At 44.3% G+C, this 17,196-nt stretch overlaps 1 protein-coding gene across 1 annotated transcript in view; it reads left to right on the top strand.

Moving 5' to 3' along the window:
• The window catches only part of SCFD2 (sec1 family domain containing 2), a 241,667-nt gene that overhangs the window by 183,008 nt on the left and 41,463 nt on the right, over positions 1–17,196 (top strand). Inside the window, exon 6 of the mRNA XM_060246351.1 lies at positions 16,580–16,725. Within this exon, the coding sequence (XP_060102334.1) occupies positions 16,580–16,725 (146 nt within the window). The remainder of the gene's footprint in view (positions 1–16,579; positions 16,726–17,196) is intronic.

Here is a 17,196-nt window from a genome sequence, read left to right as displayed (position 1 = left end):
CACCCCCTGTCCCCTGTGAATGTTATTTTAGCATTGCCTCCTCCTCTCAAGATGTCAGTATAAATATGTAGGTAGCTAGTAGCATCATCGGGAAAAAGTTGAGGGGCTGGAAAGAGGCAAATGGCAGCATAACTTTCTCTAATTGGGATGTGAGTGCTATGTAGGGTTTTTGTTAGGAATGAACAGATTCATAACATAAGAACATAAGAGATGCCATGCTGGATCAGGCCAGTGGCCCATCCAGTCCAACAATCTGGCACACAATGGCAAAAAAAACCCAGGTCCCATCACAAAATCCACCAGTGGGGCCAGGACACTAGAACCCCTCTCACTGTTGCCCCCCCCCCTCAAGCACCAAGAATACAGAGCATCACTTGCCCCAGACAGAGTGTTCCATCTATACCTTGTGGCTAATAGCCACTGATGGAGCTCTGCTCCATATATTTATCCAATCCCCTCTTGAAGCCATCGATGGTTGTAGCCACCACCACCTCCTTCTGTGGCAGTGAATTCCATGTGTTAATCACTCTTTCAGTGAAGAAGTACTTCCTTTTATCCATTCTAACCCAACTGCTTAGCAATTTTATTGATTACCTACAAGTTCTTATATTGTGAGAAATGGAGAAAAGTACTTATTTCTCTACCTTCTCTATCCCATGCATAATCTTGTAGACCTCTGTCATGTCACCCCTCAGTCATCATCTCTCCAGGCTAATGAGCCCCAAGCAGTTTAATCTTTTTTCATAGGGAAAGTGTTCCAAACATTCAATCATTCTAGTTGCCCTTCTCTTCGCTTTTTCCAGTGCTTTTTCACACTACTCTGTCTCATTTAGGGTGGATCATTCCTGAAGATTTGATCTGTCTTCTATTGAAGTTCACAAATTTGGAAGGCAAAAGGCCTGGAGCAGAGAGAGAGATTAATCTGCCCTTTCCTGCTCCTCTGCTTTTTACACACACACACCAGTAGGCTTGCCAGCCTCCAAGTCCCAGTGGAGGATACCCCAGTTTTGGAAGCTACTCCCCTCCACCAGCCAGCTGTCCGATGGAGGGGAAGCCCCACCCCAACAGCCACAACGTGCCTTAAAATCTGTGGAGGCTTAAAATAAGCTTACAAACTGCTTGTGTTTTGGACTCTGTGTGTGCCTTTAAATCTCAGCAGGAGAAAGCTGCATGAATGGGGCAAAGAAACAGAGCCACGTGGCTCTTCCCCTTGAGTTTGTGAAGCATGTGAGAAAGGAAGAGAAGCCACCACAGTCCCTTTGTTTGTTTTGCATTAGTTGCAGAAGTCTTTTGCATAGTAAAAGTTTCAGAAGTTGTTTGCATAGTAAAACTAGAGCCTGATTATTGTGTGGAGGAAAACCCCACTCCCTAGGCTGCTGTCCTTTTGTTTTCTTGTTATTTTGAAGAAGCTGGTTGAAATACAGCAAATGGTTACATTTAGCGACTCCTGTAGGTAAATTGCCCCCGTGCGATCACAAAAGTATGTGAATGCAAACTGTTTTTGGCTGCTTTGTAAGTGTATTCACTTTCATTTAATGGAAGTGCAACTGCTGGGGGACAAGGAAATGAAGACTGTATTCAGGGGAACTGCACAGTTTAATATTTATTTATTCATTCTAGGGAATGGGAAAGTCTCCAGGCTCCACCTTCAAAATCCCCAGATATTTTCTGAGTTGGACCTAGCAATTCTACTCCCCAGTATGCTGTAAAATTTGAAGGACTATCTCCTTCTGTACATCCCTATGCACCAACTGTAGTCTTCAGAAAGTGATGCAAGGCCCACCCATTTGCCAGGGATTTTGAGGGAATCTGAATTGGTAGGCATCTTTGGGGTTTGTTGTTTTACTTTCAGTTTTAAACTGAAAATGTTTTTAACTCTTATTGTGAGCCACCTTGAACCACAAGGAAAGGCAAGACATGAATAACTAAGTAAAAGGCAACTCTAGCAATTTGAGAACTTCCATTAAACCTTGAAGTTTTAGAATCCCACCCCCCTGGTCTCTGCAGACAATGGAGGTAGATTCTACCTTTCTTAGTAGAAGAAGAAGACTGCAAATTTATACCCTGCCCTTCTCTCTGAATCAGAGACTCAGAGCGGCTTACAATCTCCTATATCTTCTCCCCTCACAACAGACACCCTGTGAGGTGGGTGGGGCTGGAGAGGGCTCTCACAGCAGCTGCCCTTTCAAGGACAACCTCTGCCAGAGCTATGGCTGACCCAAGGCCATTCCAGCAGGTGCAAGTGGAGGAGTGGGGAATCAAACCTGGTTCTCCCAGATAAGAGTCTGCATACTTAACCACTACACCAAACTGGCTCTCATTTGTGCAGGTAGTGCCAGAATTACATCTTTTGAGCACAAGTGTAGGCCCCTAACAGCAATCCTGGCCTTTTCTAGGTATCATTGGAACTGTTTAGATTACAGGGCAATTGGCAATTGGAAAGCAATTTCTAACATTGTCTCACAAACAGAAGACAATGATCTTAAGGAAAGAATCGCAAAAAAAGGAGGTCAGTAGAACAAATGCAAACCTGTTTGTGGGAGGGATGGATGCAGCCCAAAAAATGCCACAATAAAAACTAAGTAAAAACAGCCAGGTTGGGTCTGAAAATCTGGATGGCTGAATCATGCCAGAGCATAACAAATGGAGAAGCTGACGCATTCTGCAACAATGTCAGCAGTATTCTGGGAACCATCACATTCTCTTTGTTTTAAATGTCACAGGTATTAAAAAAAATACCAACATAAACATAGCTATCCTCAACAGAAAAAAGAAAACAGTCAAGAGAACGTGCTGTGTTAATGCAATAAACGAGGCATCTGAATTGATGCATTGTCCAAAACTTGTTTTGAAAATCCACATTCATTCTCTTCTTATCTTGAAATGTAGTCCTTTTTTGCTCTACCCTCTTTAACTCTAACATTATGTGTCAGTTTTATTAGCAATAAAATTCTGTCAAAGCAAAAAGGTATAGGAAACATAAGTAAATTTCCATTTGTCAGAAACTTCAGTTCTGACAGTCTATTGTCAAGTATTTTATCTATTAACAGTTTTTAAAAAAAAACAGCCCATATGATAGGTAGAGGGTTTAATGGAAGATCATAACCTCACCTGTTCTTAATAATAACTACGAGGTGCGGTCTGGAAAATCTCCCAGTATCACAGCTGCTGTCCCAGCTACAGAGATCAGTTCCCTTGGACAAAATGGCTGCTTCAGAAGGTGGGCTGGGCTCTATTGCATTTAGGCTTCCCAACCCTCCCGCCCTGGCGGGGGACCCCAGGATTTCCACCCTCTTCCCCCGCTCCTTAAAAAAATGGAAGCGGGGGAGGGGGGAAACGGCGCCTGGGAGCATGGCGAGCCGCCCGATCCTGGAGCGGGCGAGGCCGCCGCTGCCGCCCCCTCCCTGCCCACTGCAGCTGCTCCTCCGAGATGGGCCCAGGCTGAGCCCATCTTGGAGGAGCAGCCAAGAGGCGGCAGCAGCGCAGGGGAGGGCGAGGCAGGCCAGGAGCATGGCGAGCCGCGAATCCGGGCCCTTCTAGGACCCAGACTCGTGGCTCGCCACGCCCCCGGCCCGCCTCCACCCCCCCTCCAATTCCACCCCAGAGGCGGAGCGGGCGAGGCTGCCGTGCCGCTGCCGCCCCCCCCGCAGCTGCTCTTCCAAGATGGGCTCAGCGTGAGCCCATCTCGGAGGAGCAGCCACAGTGAGCTCCGAGACGGCCGTTTCCCCCCCTCCCCCCTAGCTCCACCCCAGTGTCTCCTGGCTCCACCCCCAAAGTCTCCTGGCTCCACCCCCAAAGTCCCCAGATATTTCTGGGATTGGACTTGGCAACCCTAATTGCATTAGACCCTATTGAGGTACCTCCCCGCCCCCTCAAACCCCACTCTCCCCAAGCTCCCCGCCAAATCTCCAGGAATTTCCCAACCTTAACTGGCAACCCTATTAAATAACAGGGGTGGAATTCTAGCAGGAGCTCCTTTGCATATTAGGCAACACACCCCTGATGTAGCCAATCCTCCAAACGCTTACAAGGCTCTTTTTTGTAAGCTCTTGGAGGATTGGCTACATCAGGGGTGTGTGGCCTAATATGCAAAGGAGCTCCTGCTAGAATTTCAGTCCTGATAATAGTACTGATCTCCAGAGCTTTTTTTGTAGAAAAAGTTCAACAGGAACTCATTTGTATATTAGGCCTCACCCTCTGATGTCACTATTGTTTCACACAGGGCTTTTTTATAAAAAAAGCCCTGCAGGAACTCATTTGCATATTAGGCCACACACACCCACCCAATGCCAAGCCAGCTGGAACTGCTTTCCTGCTCAAAAAAAGCCCTGCTGTTTTCAGTCCAAAAGGCCCTGATCTTATTGCAAGGTAACAATATGTGGTTTTATTAGCATATCCAACAATTGTGTTGTGTGGGATGTTTTTGGAGGGTTGTTGTTTTGTTTTGCTGTCAAGTCACAGCGGATTTAAGGTGACCCCATAGGCAAGAGATGTCCAGAGGCGGTTTGCCATTCACTGCCTCTGCCTAATAACCCTGGACTTCCTTGGTGGTCTCCCATTCAAGTACTAACCACAGCTGTCCTTTCTTAGTTTCTGAGATCTGACAAGATTAGGCTAGCCTGGGTCAACCAGGTCAGGGCACACATAAATACATTTCCTAAAATCTTGTTGGAGCAGCATTTTCTGTTTCTTAACTGGTTTACGCTACATTCTGTGAAAGACCATAAAGTGATTTTCTTCCAGGGCAGTCAGTGAAGATTTGTGTACTTCTACTCCTGTGTCAATATAAAGTTCCATAGATCCTCTGTAATAGAGGAACACAAATCACTTTCCCAGACAGAAAACTCCCCCTCCCCCAACTAATGTTTTATTATCTGTGTTAGAGAAAAATCTGTAAAAGTTCTGGTGTTTGGAGAGCCAGAAAGAAACATGATCACAGCTTCTTGATTTATATCTCTGTTACCGTATTTATTTATTTTTTTTAAAAAGGAAACAATTGGGGCTTTAGAATGACAGCAGAGAGACACCAGGTTCAGTGCACCATCTTGGTCGGGGCCGGATTAACAAATAGGCCAAGTAGGCACTGGCCTATGGGCCTCCACTCCTTTAGGGGCCCCAGGCCGGTTTGCCTCTCTCTGCCTCTCCCCGACAGCTTTGTCAAAGGGGCTTTTGAGAAGGTATCTGCAGGAGATAATTTGCAAGGAGGACCCTGAGATTTCAGTTGCCTAGGGCAGAGGTGGCCAACGGTAGCTCTCCAGATGTTTTTTTGCCTACAACTCCCATCAGCCTCAGCCAGCATGGCCAATGGCTGGGGCTGATGGGAGTTGTAGGCAAAAACATCTGGAGAGCTACCGTTGGCCACCCCTGGCCTTAGGAGACTCCGCAGGGTTTAATCTGGCACTGATCTTGGTTCATGACATTTGCACCTTCTTGATTTGAGTGTGACCTAAGGCTGCTGTGTGGGTGGTACCTGTGGGAAATGAAAATAGTTTCCTAAAGGATTATTCCCTGTTCCTATCCATTCACGTTGCAATTTGTAAACTTCCTGCAAAATGAAAAAGACAAATCAGGAACTCATGTTCAGGAAGGATCTCATATACAGCACATGAGCACTGGAGAATGTTGTCACAGAAGTGGTTTACACATTATTTGGAATGGTATCAGCTCCATAGCCAGAAAACGTTGCTTCAGGGGGCTATGGAAAATTTGGGAGGGTCCACTGAAACTTCTCCCCATACAAGGGCTTTTCTTGTAGCAGGAACTCCTTTGCATATTAGGCCACACACTCCTGATGCAGCCAATCCTCCTGGACCGTATAGTAGGCCCTGCATTAAGAGCCCTGTAAGTTCTTGGAGAACTGGCTACATCAGGGGTGTGTGGCCTAATATGCAAAGGAGTTTCTGCTAAAAAAAAAAGCCCTGCCCATACATGCAGCTGCACCTTCCAGGACAAAGTCTGTTAATATCTCTTTCTCAATGCTAAATCCAGTAAGAAAGTTGACTGCCAAACATGCTCTGCTGGTGCAGGAGTTGCAGCAGCTCTGCTTCGATCCACTCTGCTGCACTCTTCCCTCACTGCCGCTGCTGCCACTTCCTGGTTTTCTCTTTATGACGGTTCTCTCTGTCCCTCCCTCACAGAGCAGGGACTGTCAAATGTTTGCCCTCCGTCCAGAGCATGCACCACCACCACCCTTTTCCAGATACAAGGAAGTAAGACTGTTAGCTAGCCTTCGCACCATCCTCAACATCCACTGGAGTGACTTTGTGACCAACACTGAAGTCCTCAAGCGGGCGGAGGTTACCAGCATCGAGGCACTGCTGCTGAAGACGCAGCTGCGCTGGGCAGGGCATATTTCTAGGATGGAAAACCACCGCCTTCCCAAGATTGCCCTGTATGGCGAACTCTCCACCGGCCATCGAAATAGAGGGGCACCAAAGAAGAGGTACAAGGACTCCTTGAAGAAATCCCTTAGCGCCTGTCACATCAACCATCACCAGTGGTCTGACCTAGCCTCAGATCGCAAAGCATGGAGGCACACCATCCACCAGGCTGTCTCTTCCTTTGAGAACGCACGCATAGCTGGTCTTGAGGACAAAAGGAGATTGAGGAAGAATCGCACTGCTACAGCACCAACCCCAAATCAGACTTTTCCCTGCAGCCACTGTGGCCGGACCTGCCTGTCCCGCATTGGTCTTGTCAGCCACCAGCGAGCCTGCAGCAGACGTGGACTATTGCACCCTTCTTAAATCTTCGTTCGTTCGCGAAGCCAAGCCGAGAGAGAGAGAGCACCCTGAGGCCCCACCATAGACCAGTCTCCAGCCCACATCCAGGGGAGTCAGGAGCCCTACATGGATGAGGCAGGGCCTGGCTGGCTGGCTGGCTGCCAGAAGAGGAGAAAAAGCATCTCCTCTCTTGGGGTGTCCCTGCAGCTCTCAGGACTGGGGAAGCATGGCCACTGTGCGCTGTCTACCAGGCTGGCTTGGGGAGTGGAAAAGTAACCCCCATGTCCGGAGGCTCTGCTAACTTTGTGGGGCATGGATTGAAAGTCAAGGGCATGGCCACAAGATGCCCCGTCATGGCTACAGGTTAGAATGGCATGGTTGCTGCCTTCTCTGCAGGTGCTTTCAAGTCAGTCCATATGATAACTCATTTCATAAACACTGTTGTGCGGGAACACTTCTGCGTTGGGGGAGCTGATGTGTGTCTCATGAGACTGAAGAAGAATTTTTTATACCCTGCTTTTTCTCTACCACAAGAAGTCTCAAAGCAGCTTACAATTACCTTCCCAGTTCCTCTCCCCACAACAGTCATTCTGTGAGGTAGGTGGGGCTGAGAGAGCTCTGAGAGAACTGTGACTGGCCTAAAATCACCCAGCTGATTTCATGTGGAGGAGGACTGGGGAAAATATAACCCAGTTCTCCAGATCAGAGTCCACCTCTCTTAACCACCACACCATGCTGGCCACTTCAGCAGAAGGAAGGCACCAATCAGGTGTGAAATTACCACACAATATAGTTCAGCTGTATAACTCCAGCACTCACACAGACTCATCCCAACCACACGAGAGGCAGTGTGGTGAGATGGTCAGATTATCAGTCTACCTGGGAGACCCATCTTTAAATCCCTGTTCTGCCATGGAAGCTTACTGTGTTGCCTTGAGCCAGTCACACTGTCTTAGCTGAACCTGCCTCACAGTATTGTTAGGATGAAACAGAGGAGAGGAGAACGATGTACGCCACTTTGGGTCCCCCATTGGGGAGAAAGATGAGGTATAGAATGAAGTAAATAAATAATGTAGGACTGCAAAAAAGGGAAGTAGCTTCCACGTAACTGCTGGTAAATTGGGAGCCTATATTTTGTCCCTGTATGCTTAGGATATGCTTTAAAGAAACAACAGTGTCTGAGGGAACCCCTCTGCACATTAGATTTTAGAGCTACTAACATAAAATATAGGTAGGCATACCTCCTATTCAGAAGTAGCTGGGTTTTTTTTTCATATGCAGTTGTATAAAGCAGAAGGATTAAAGATATCCCAGTTCTCTAGTCTTAACAATACTGGTACTGTTTCCCCTGATGTGTCTGTGTAACACTGTAGCTAAGTTCCAGCACCTGTTTGTTTACTGTTCCTCAGAGACAAACAGGTAATGTGATTTCTGCAACATTACAGTGCCAAGGCTTTTCACTCCCATTCAATAATGCTTTCATAACTGTGTAACAACCTGGGCAATTATTTTTGCTAAAAGTGTATTTTTCTCTCATACATGTGTATTAGAACCAGGAAACTAATGAACAACAGCAAACTGTCATAACAGTGTTTGGGCCTTCTGTTTTGTGTAAATTAGGCCTTAAATGATACAAACATATTGCTGGTAATTGCCAGGAGTCTTAACAGAAGTGCAGTCATTGTGAAGAATCCCAGTTATGGGGAAAGGAAGTAACCTCAATTTATTAAGGCATCTGTATTCAGATGCCATAACTTACTGGAATCATAGAGTTGGAAGGGACCTCCAGGTTCATCTAGTCCAACCCCCTGTACACTGCAGGAAATTCACAACCTCCCCCTAAGTTCACAGAATCAGTATTGCTGTTCAGATGGCCATCTAGCCTCTGTTTAAAAACCTCCAAAGGAGGAGCACCTGCCACCTCCCAAGGAAGCCTGTTCCACCACTCTGTCAGGAAGTTCTTCCTAATGTTTAGTCGAAAACTCTTCTGACTTAATTTTAACCCATTGGTTCTGGTCCGACTTTTTGGGCAACCAAAAACAACTCCGCACCATCCTCTATATGACAGCCCTTCAAGTACTTGAAGATGGTGATTGTATCACAGTCATCTCCTCTCCAGGCTAAACATACCCAGCTCCTTTAACCTTTCCTCATAGGATTTGGTCTCCAGACCTCTCACCATCTTCATGTTCATATAGAGGATGGTGTGGAATTGTTTTCTGTGGCCCCAGGAGGTAGGACCAGAACCAAATGGGTTGAAATTAAATCAAAAGAGTTTCCAGCTCAACATTAGGAAGAACTTCCTGACCACTAGAGCAATTCCTCAGTGGACCAGGCTTCCTCAGGAGGTAGTGGGCTCTCCCTCCTTGGAGGTTTTTAAACAGAGGCTAGATGACCATCTGACAGCAATGAGGATCCTGTGAACTTAGGGGGTGGTATTTGTGAATTTCCTGCATTGTGCAGGGGGTTGGACTAGATGACCCTGATACTAACTTCCAGGGCTTTTTTGTAGAAAAAGCCCAGCATGAATTCATTCGCATATTAGACCACACCCCCGATGTCACTATTGTTTCACACAGGGCTTTTTGTGTAGAGAAAGCCCAGCAGGAATCATTCGCATATTAGGCCACACCCCCTGACACCAAGCCAGCTGGAACTGCGTTTCTGTTAAAAAAAATCCCTGCTAGCTTCATCTTCCTTTATGTTAAAGGATTTATTATTAATTAATTGGAATTCAATGTTAAAAATTACTTCTGTGCTTTGATTTCATATGAAGCATTATGATGTTTGTCCAGCTACTCTGAGAGGTTTTTTGCATGTGCATTATAGGAAATCCAGGGGCGTGTACTTGTCCCCATAGGGTATAATGGAGAACTGATCCGTGGTTATCTGGGGCTCCGGGGGGGGGGGTGTTTATGTTGAGGCACCAGATTTTCAGCCTACCTGCTGGCATGTCTCCACAACTCCTCCCCCCAGGTTTCAAAAAGGGGGTCCAATTCTATGAGCCCCAAAAGAAGGTGCCCCATACTCCAATGAGGCATTTAATGGAACTTGGTGCCTTTAAATGTGATGGCCAGAACTCCTTTAGAATTCAATCATGCTTCTCACAACCTTGATCCTGGCTCCACCCACAAAGTCCCCAGATACTTCCTGAGTCAGACCTGTCAACCCTAAGTCATGGGCTGGCATTGCAAGAAAACATCAACCAAAAATACCTTCGGAATATGTTTGCTTCCAAGTGAAGAAATTAAGCTGAAAAACAAGTCTTCCAAAACCCATTAAAGTTGAGAGATTCTATTCCGTAAGTTCAGTCTCTGGAATCTGACCCTGAGAAGCTGCCTTGAAAGTTTATCTGTTGGCTGAATATACTGTTGTCTTGTATAACAGTTCAAAAGGCTGCAACTTAATTTTCCTTTTGATCTCGGATAGCAAAAGATAACAAACTGTCCCATAACAGTGGCTGCTATTCCAGCCAAGGCTCAGATGAGATTGAATATAAGGCTGTGGGAATTTCCCTTTCATATATTTAGGGAACTTCAGGGTAAATTCAAACTAGCCGAAGTAGCTGGTGCCATATGAGACCATGAGTGGAGTATCATGCATTCAAATATTTATCTCTGTATAAAACTCCCTACTCCCATAATGCTAGCATGTAGAGGAAAAAGCTAAATTCTGACTTTCTCCCTGGCATGATAATTTTCTTTTTACAGGAAGTTTTTTACATGGTTTGGGGCATCTAAATATCGCTTCCCTGCAGTCTTAAATGTTATAGTGTAGGAAGAACTATACTATGTGCTATTTATGCATTGGGTTATACCAGGATGAGATTTGTAGAAATAGTCAAAAATGTCAGCCAGTCAGTATCTCTACAGGCATCAATTAAAATCAAGCAAAACCAATATTTAAATATACAAAATACAATCAAAAATCAATCATCTCGTTTTGGAGAGTGACGGGGAGACACTGCTGAAGGACAATCTGAGATGGTGGCCAGCCTTGGAGTTCTTATTCTTGGTGCTTCTCGTACCCACTCAGACAGTCAGAGATACAAATCTGAAAATGGGATGGGTAACCTTCACATTAACCTGTCACTTTACACCTATTAACTAGGGATGGGCATGAATCGAAGCATAAATCATGATTCATGCCTAAAATAGCCAATTCGTGGGTCGTTCTGAATCAGTTCTGGTACTTGTGCCATGCATGACTTTGCAAACGAAGCAGATTGGTTTTGGGGTGGTTCGTCTGTGTTGTTATCGACGGGGAACCCTCCTTGCGTGCTGCAATATGCCCATCATGATAACGTCAGCCAAAAGTGATGTTATCATGCTGGGCACATTGCCAGGGGGGCGCTTTATCATTTGGGGGGGGGGGATCAATGATTATCATAGAGTTTTTTCCCAAGTGATAGAGTGTCCCCTCAATAACATGCCCAGTGCAATAACTTCACTTCCAGGTGATGTCATCACACTGGTCATGTTATGGCACACAGGCCTTGTCTAGCCCTCCTGAACCAAACAAATCAACAAACCACAATTCATTCAGAAAATGAAAAACTTGAAACAAAACAAACCACTGAATTGGGCAAACCATGAAACAAACCACAATTTTCATGTTCCATGCCCATCCCTACTACTAACAGTTCTCGGGGTGGGTGGGGGGAGAATGATATATTACCTGTAAAGAAAGTATATCACCTTTCAATATGCAAGCTGTATTTAAGTGCATGTGTGCATTTCCATGCATTTGTGTTAATTCAGTAACTGACTGTGCATTATTTTATGTTTCAGTGATTGCCTTTTGTCAGCTAGATTTTTTAAAAAAATCTCATACTCTGGCAACAAATTTTTGGTTCTTTTAAGCCTAAAGTTCAGACTACAATTTCATCATTGTATATGACAACTTAATATCTCTAGGATAGGTCTGAGTCACATTAAAAGGTTTATTGTTTATTAATAGGAGGCTTAAATTTGTAATGGTTTAATTGCAGCAGTTGGATTATGAATTCTCTTGCTGGGCTTCGAATTATCCCAGCATAGAACAAATCTCTAATAATAATGGTTTTTAAAGTGCAGTGTGACAAGATTTCTTTTTTTAATAATTAATGTCTTTATTTAGGACATTTCTATATCACCTATCAAAACAAAGCTCCCAAGTAGCATATATTAATAACATTAAAAGGCAAGAGGAAATTATTTTTGGCTACCCAAACACTACAGGAAGTTTCTAAATTAAAGGTCCTGTGGAAACCTTAATCCAATACTAAGGGGCCCCCCTTTCATCTTTTCTTTTGACTACTCTACATTCATACTGGCTCTAGAGGCGTACAAATATGAGCTAAATCAAAAATTGAAGGGCTGTTTTGGGAGACTTTTTTTCCTGTGGATAGCTATTACATATCAGCAACATATATTTACACACACACACACGAGTGGAGCTGAATCTGCTGCATAGGCAACCTGACAAGATTTTAATGCTGTAAACTCAACATGTCATGATTTTGCCATTTGTATGGTAGAGAAAGGTGGGTAGACTTATTCTTGATATGATAGAAATCTATGGACTTCCTACAGAATGGTCTTTGTTGTTCTCTGCTACCATTAGATTTTGTCAGACAGCCAGAGCAATCTCTGAAATGCTGTTGCCTTGGCACAGCAATCTCTCAAGTGAAATGATCTTCTGGGAAATGAAGAACCTTCCTGCATTTTGGCTACAGGAAGATTAGAATTTCATTCTAGTCTGTGAGTAATGCGTACATCCCAGAGTGAAAATGGTTCTCTGAAGCTTGTTCGTGAACATGAAAAGTATTAGTATAAAAAGGTATTTCAGCTATTCTGAAATTTCAGAAAGATGAATTCGTGGAAAGGACTCATTAACATCCCATTGCTTGAGGTCACAAACTTTTGGGAAGGGTTTCTTGTACAGGCACTGTTTGCCATATCTCAGATCACCAAATATAGGCATGTTACTTTTTCATATTATGCAAACAGCATGCTAATTATGTACAAATTGACCCCATTAATGCGCGCTTTTCTACCTGGTTTATTTTTCCTGATGCTTTCCAAGAAAAGGTCAGAGAAATGCTCTCTCTATCAAGGTGCATCAAGCTCACACACTGCTGCTGTTGTTTTGTTTTAGCTTTTCTGGATGCTTTTTCAGTTATAAAAGACTACAGTGTTTATAATTATAGGTTTCCCATCTGGCTGTTTTATTACTATTTTTAGTGTAAGTCTGTTCTCTTGTTCTCCAAGGAGTCTAACCTCAGCACTGTAGAAACCTTAGACTTACTTAGGGCTACAAAGAGTAAATAAAGCTATTATTTCTAGTGCGGGAGAAAGAATTATTCAGAATTCCTTTGAATATTAGAAGAAATTGTCTCATCTGGGAAAGTGGTTGGGTGTTGATTAGAAATGAGCTCTTATTTTTTCTCCTCATGTATCCACAAATTACCTCCATGATAGTTCACACATTTTTAATGATTTAAGATGTAATTCTGAAATGGTTAAATGACTGGCCTTCCTCTGTGTGATAATGAGGAAATGTAGTACAACCAGTGTGGCAAAGTGGTTGGAGAGCTGAACTTTAACCAGAAACACACAGAAACACGCAGATGTACATAAGAACATAAGAGAAGCCATGTTGGATCAGGCCAATGACCCATCCAGATTGTTGATCTGAGTCACACAGTGGCCAAAAAAAACCACAGGTGCCATCAGGAGGTCCATCAGTGGGGGCAGGACACTAAAAGCCCTCCCACTATTGCCCCACCCAGCACCAAGAATACAGAGCATCACTGCCCCAGACAGAGAGTTCCATCAGTACCCTGTGGCTAATAGCCATTGATGGACCTTTGATATGTTTATCAAATTCCCTCTTGAAGCTGCCTATGCAGGGAGTTGTCTACCATGACCTAAGATCTCTCTCTTGGTAAGTCTCCACCAGTTCACACCCCATCAACTTGTATTTATAGTTAGGATTTTGGGCCCCAATGTGCATTACTTTGCACTTTGCCACGTTGAAACTCATTTGCCACATTGATGCCCACTAACCCAGCCTCAATAGATCCCTTTGGAGTGCCTCAGAGTGCAATTCTTCACTCTACCATAAAACTCACTGGTGGCCTTGGGCCACTCACACTCTTTCAGCCTAACCTCTTGTACAGGCCGGCTGGGAAGATGAAATGGAGAAAAGCCAAGTATGTATCCCTGAATTCCTTGAAGGAGCCATGGGACAAAAATAGGACTCCAAACAGAAGACTCACACCAATTATTCATTTTTGAGACTCTATAACAACCAAACATAAACAATGGGAATATTGATGGCATCCTTTATCTCGACTATATTTTGTTGCTTTAAAATGCAGCTAGCATACTTGGTATCTTTTTGCAAATGACTTGTCTCTTACTGTTATTATAAATTGTTTTTTTCTATATTAAGCTTTCCATAGTCTTCCTTCCCCCACCCCTTTCTTATGAGCCAGAGAATCTTTTTCAACATATGACAACTTCACAGGTTCAAGAAGACAGAAGCAGACAAATAGGTTAGCGAGAGCATGCTTAGAACATAATTGCACATTTCAAGTTTTAACCCTGTCTCGGCCCATCTGCTCATGTTTCCAAGAGGGCCAGAAAAACTGCAAAAGATTCAGTAATGCAAAGATTTGAATTTCAAAATATTGCAATGAAAACTTATGCATACGTTTATGTCATAATGTTTGAATTGAAGGGCCTATTTTGAGAGATAGTGGGTAGTTGGAAATAAGCTGTATTCCAATATCTCCCTTGAATACTGAGAGATAATGGAACTTGATCGGTATATTTATATGGTTGCCAGCCTGGAGATATCCTGGTATCACAACTGATTTCCAGACAATAGAGATCAGTTACCCTGGAGAAAATGCCCATTTTGGAGAGTGGACTCCATGCCGTTATACCTCAGTGAGGTCCCTCCCCTTTCCAAACCCAGCCCGCCATGGGCTCCAGCCCCAAATTCCCAAAAATTTCCCAACCCAGAGATGGCAACCTGTGTTTCTGTCTTTTAAAAAAAGTAAAGACAGTCCCCTGTGCAAGCACCAGTCATTTCCGACTCTGGGGTGATGTCGCTTTCACAACATTTTCACGGCAAACTTTTTACGGGGTGGTTTGCCATTGCCTTCCCCAGTCATCTACACTTTCCCCCCAGCAAGCTGGGTACTCATTTTACAGACCTCAGAAGAATGGAAGGCTGAGTCAACCTTAACCCCCCCCCCCAAAAAAAAATTGACTTCAATATTATGTTTTAAGAGATGAGATTAAAAGGGCAACATGTATTGGATTGGATCCAGACCTTCTCCCACATGATGTGGAGGCATTTCTGGCTGTGTAAGGTAGGTGGAAAGAGATCTGCAGTTGCTACAGACTCTGCTCTCCATCTGTAGTCAATATGCTGTCCTCATAAGTTCCCTAGTTAGCACTTTTGGGGGGACACATTAGGTGCTATGTCAGAAAGCGGGAGATAGAACAACTGTGTTTTCTGAACAGAAGCTATCTTGGGTTCTGCAATAATCATATGTTACATATGAACACATTAACTCACAAAGAAACTTGAAGGCATGTAGAGTAAAGTGTATTTTCTTGTTCCCTGTTGTTCAGGTAGTTTTTCCTTATTTCTTATAATATACCAAGCTTTTTCAATAGCAATTATGGAGGTTCTTCTTCCTTTAAAATTCTAGGATGAATCAGATATTCTTATTTTTACTGTCTGTGCCAGAGATGAGCATATAGCAATATTTTTCTTTGCTGCTTTATACAAGGTTGAATTTAATATACAAGTATTTGGCTTTGCTTGCAGATTTGGGGATTTGCTGGATTCTGTCCCTGTTTTAAAAGTACTAAAAAAAAAACCCCATGTTTAACTGCCAGGGTTCAGCCAGAAACAATTTTATTTAGTCTCTGAAGACACTACTGAATTTTAAGCAAGATGTGATGATATACATTCTGCCCAGTGTTATTTGCAAGGAAAATAAAAATTGTTTCAAATGCTGTGTGACCAGTATTCCTTCTAAGCAGGGCCGCCCTAGGGCAATTGGCACCCCAGGTAGACTCACTACCTGCCGCTCCCTTCCGTAGTGCCGTGCCCCACCGCCCGCCCAGAGGACAAGCCACAGTGGGTGGTTGGAAATAAGCTGTATTCCAATATCTCCCTTGAATACTGTGAGATAATGGAACTTGATCGGTATTTTTATATGGTTGCCAGCCTGGAGATATCCTGGTATCACAACTGATTTCCAGACAATAGAGATCAGTTACCCTGGTGGCTTGAAGGCTGCAGAGGTCCTTCTCCGGCTCCTCAGCCTTCTCTGTGCAGCCGCCCCCTTCCCTCCCTTCCCTTTGCTTTTGTTCATGTCGCTGCACCCCACCAAGCACAAGTGCACACATACGTGCACACACAACACCGCACTCAGAAGTGTGAAACCAGCCTGCTCCAATGGTGGGCTTCTGACTGTGGCGCTCTCTCTAAGGGTGCACAAGCTGGGAGAACTCTGCTTCCCGGAAGGGAGTGGGGGCAAGGCTCTCCCAGACTTCATGGTCTTAGAGAGTGCACCTCAGTCAGAAGTCCATCATCAAAGCAGGCTGGCAAGGAGCAGGCTGGCTTCACTCTTCAGAGCGTGCCCTTGGCTGCTGCAGCACAGGGTGGGTGAGGGTGTGAAAGATGGCCTGCTGGCAGGTGGACAACCCAACGGCATTGTTTGGGGGGCGGGGCGTAAATTATTACACAGTTTTCCTTTGGTTCATCTTCCTTTTCCTCTTTTTTTTTTTCTCCCCAAACCAGTGAAAGTACTTAGTCTTACCCAGTGATGTATTTCTGTATTGTTTCAGGCTGTGAGTCTTCGCTGGATATGACATATCAGAAGGTCATGGTTGCAGCGAACAAGATCTTTAAAACCCTCAGGGACATTACAAGAGCTCGAGCACAGATGAAGCAGTTTAATTCTGTATATATACCTGGAAGCAATACCTTACAGGTAAGTTGATACATGCTTTTTAATCAGTGCTACCTTTCATTGTGCTAACATACAGCCAAAACTACCTTTGTCCACATGTGACTGATTTTACCAGGGGGGGTGGGATTTCATGCAAAATGTGATCTATTTCTCTGCCCTGATTAAAAGCAAACTTGTAGAACAGGCCTTGCCTCCAAGAACTTCCTGATGCATTTCAGATGTTCTTCCTCCTGTTGAATAATGGCAGCAATAAGATGGCTGTCCATCTAGAACTGCTTCTAGAAAAGCTCCGCACAGATTGCTGGATGTCTGCAGACTGTGCCTATGAAGACCATCTGCAGACCAATAAAGCAACACAAAAGGCAAAACAATGATCTATTTCAGCAGAATAATCCATAAAGATCTTCTAGTTTAACACAGTGTCCAGCCACTATCCTGGAAAACCCACAAATGGGTTGTTTGCCTACCTCTGCATCCCAGTCCTGGTGTTTC

The sequence above is a fragment of the Heteronotia binoei genome, chromosome 9, assembly GCF_032191835.1.
Source record: "Heteronotia binoei isolate CCM8104 ecotype False Entrance Well chromosome 9, APGP_CSIRO_Hbin_v1, whole genome shotgun sequence".
NCBI classification, from domain to species: domain Eukaryota; kingdom Metazoa; phylum Chordata; class Lepidosauria; order Squamata; family Gekkonidae; genus Heteronotia; species Heteronotia binoei.
Note: the sequence above shows the minus strand (reverse complement) of the source record. Positions and strands in the feature narration are given on the sequence as shown.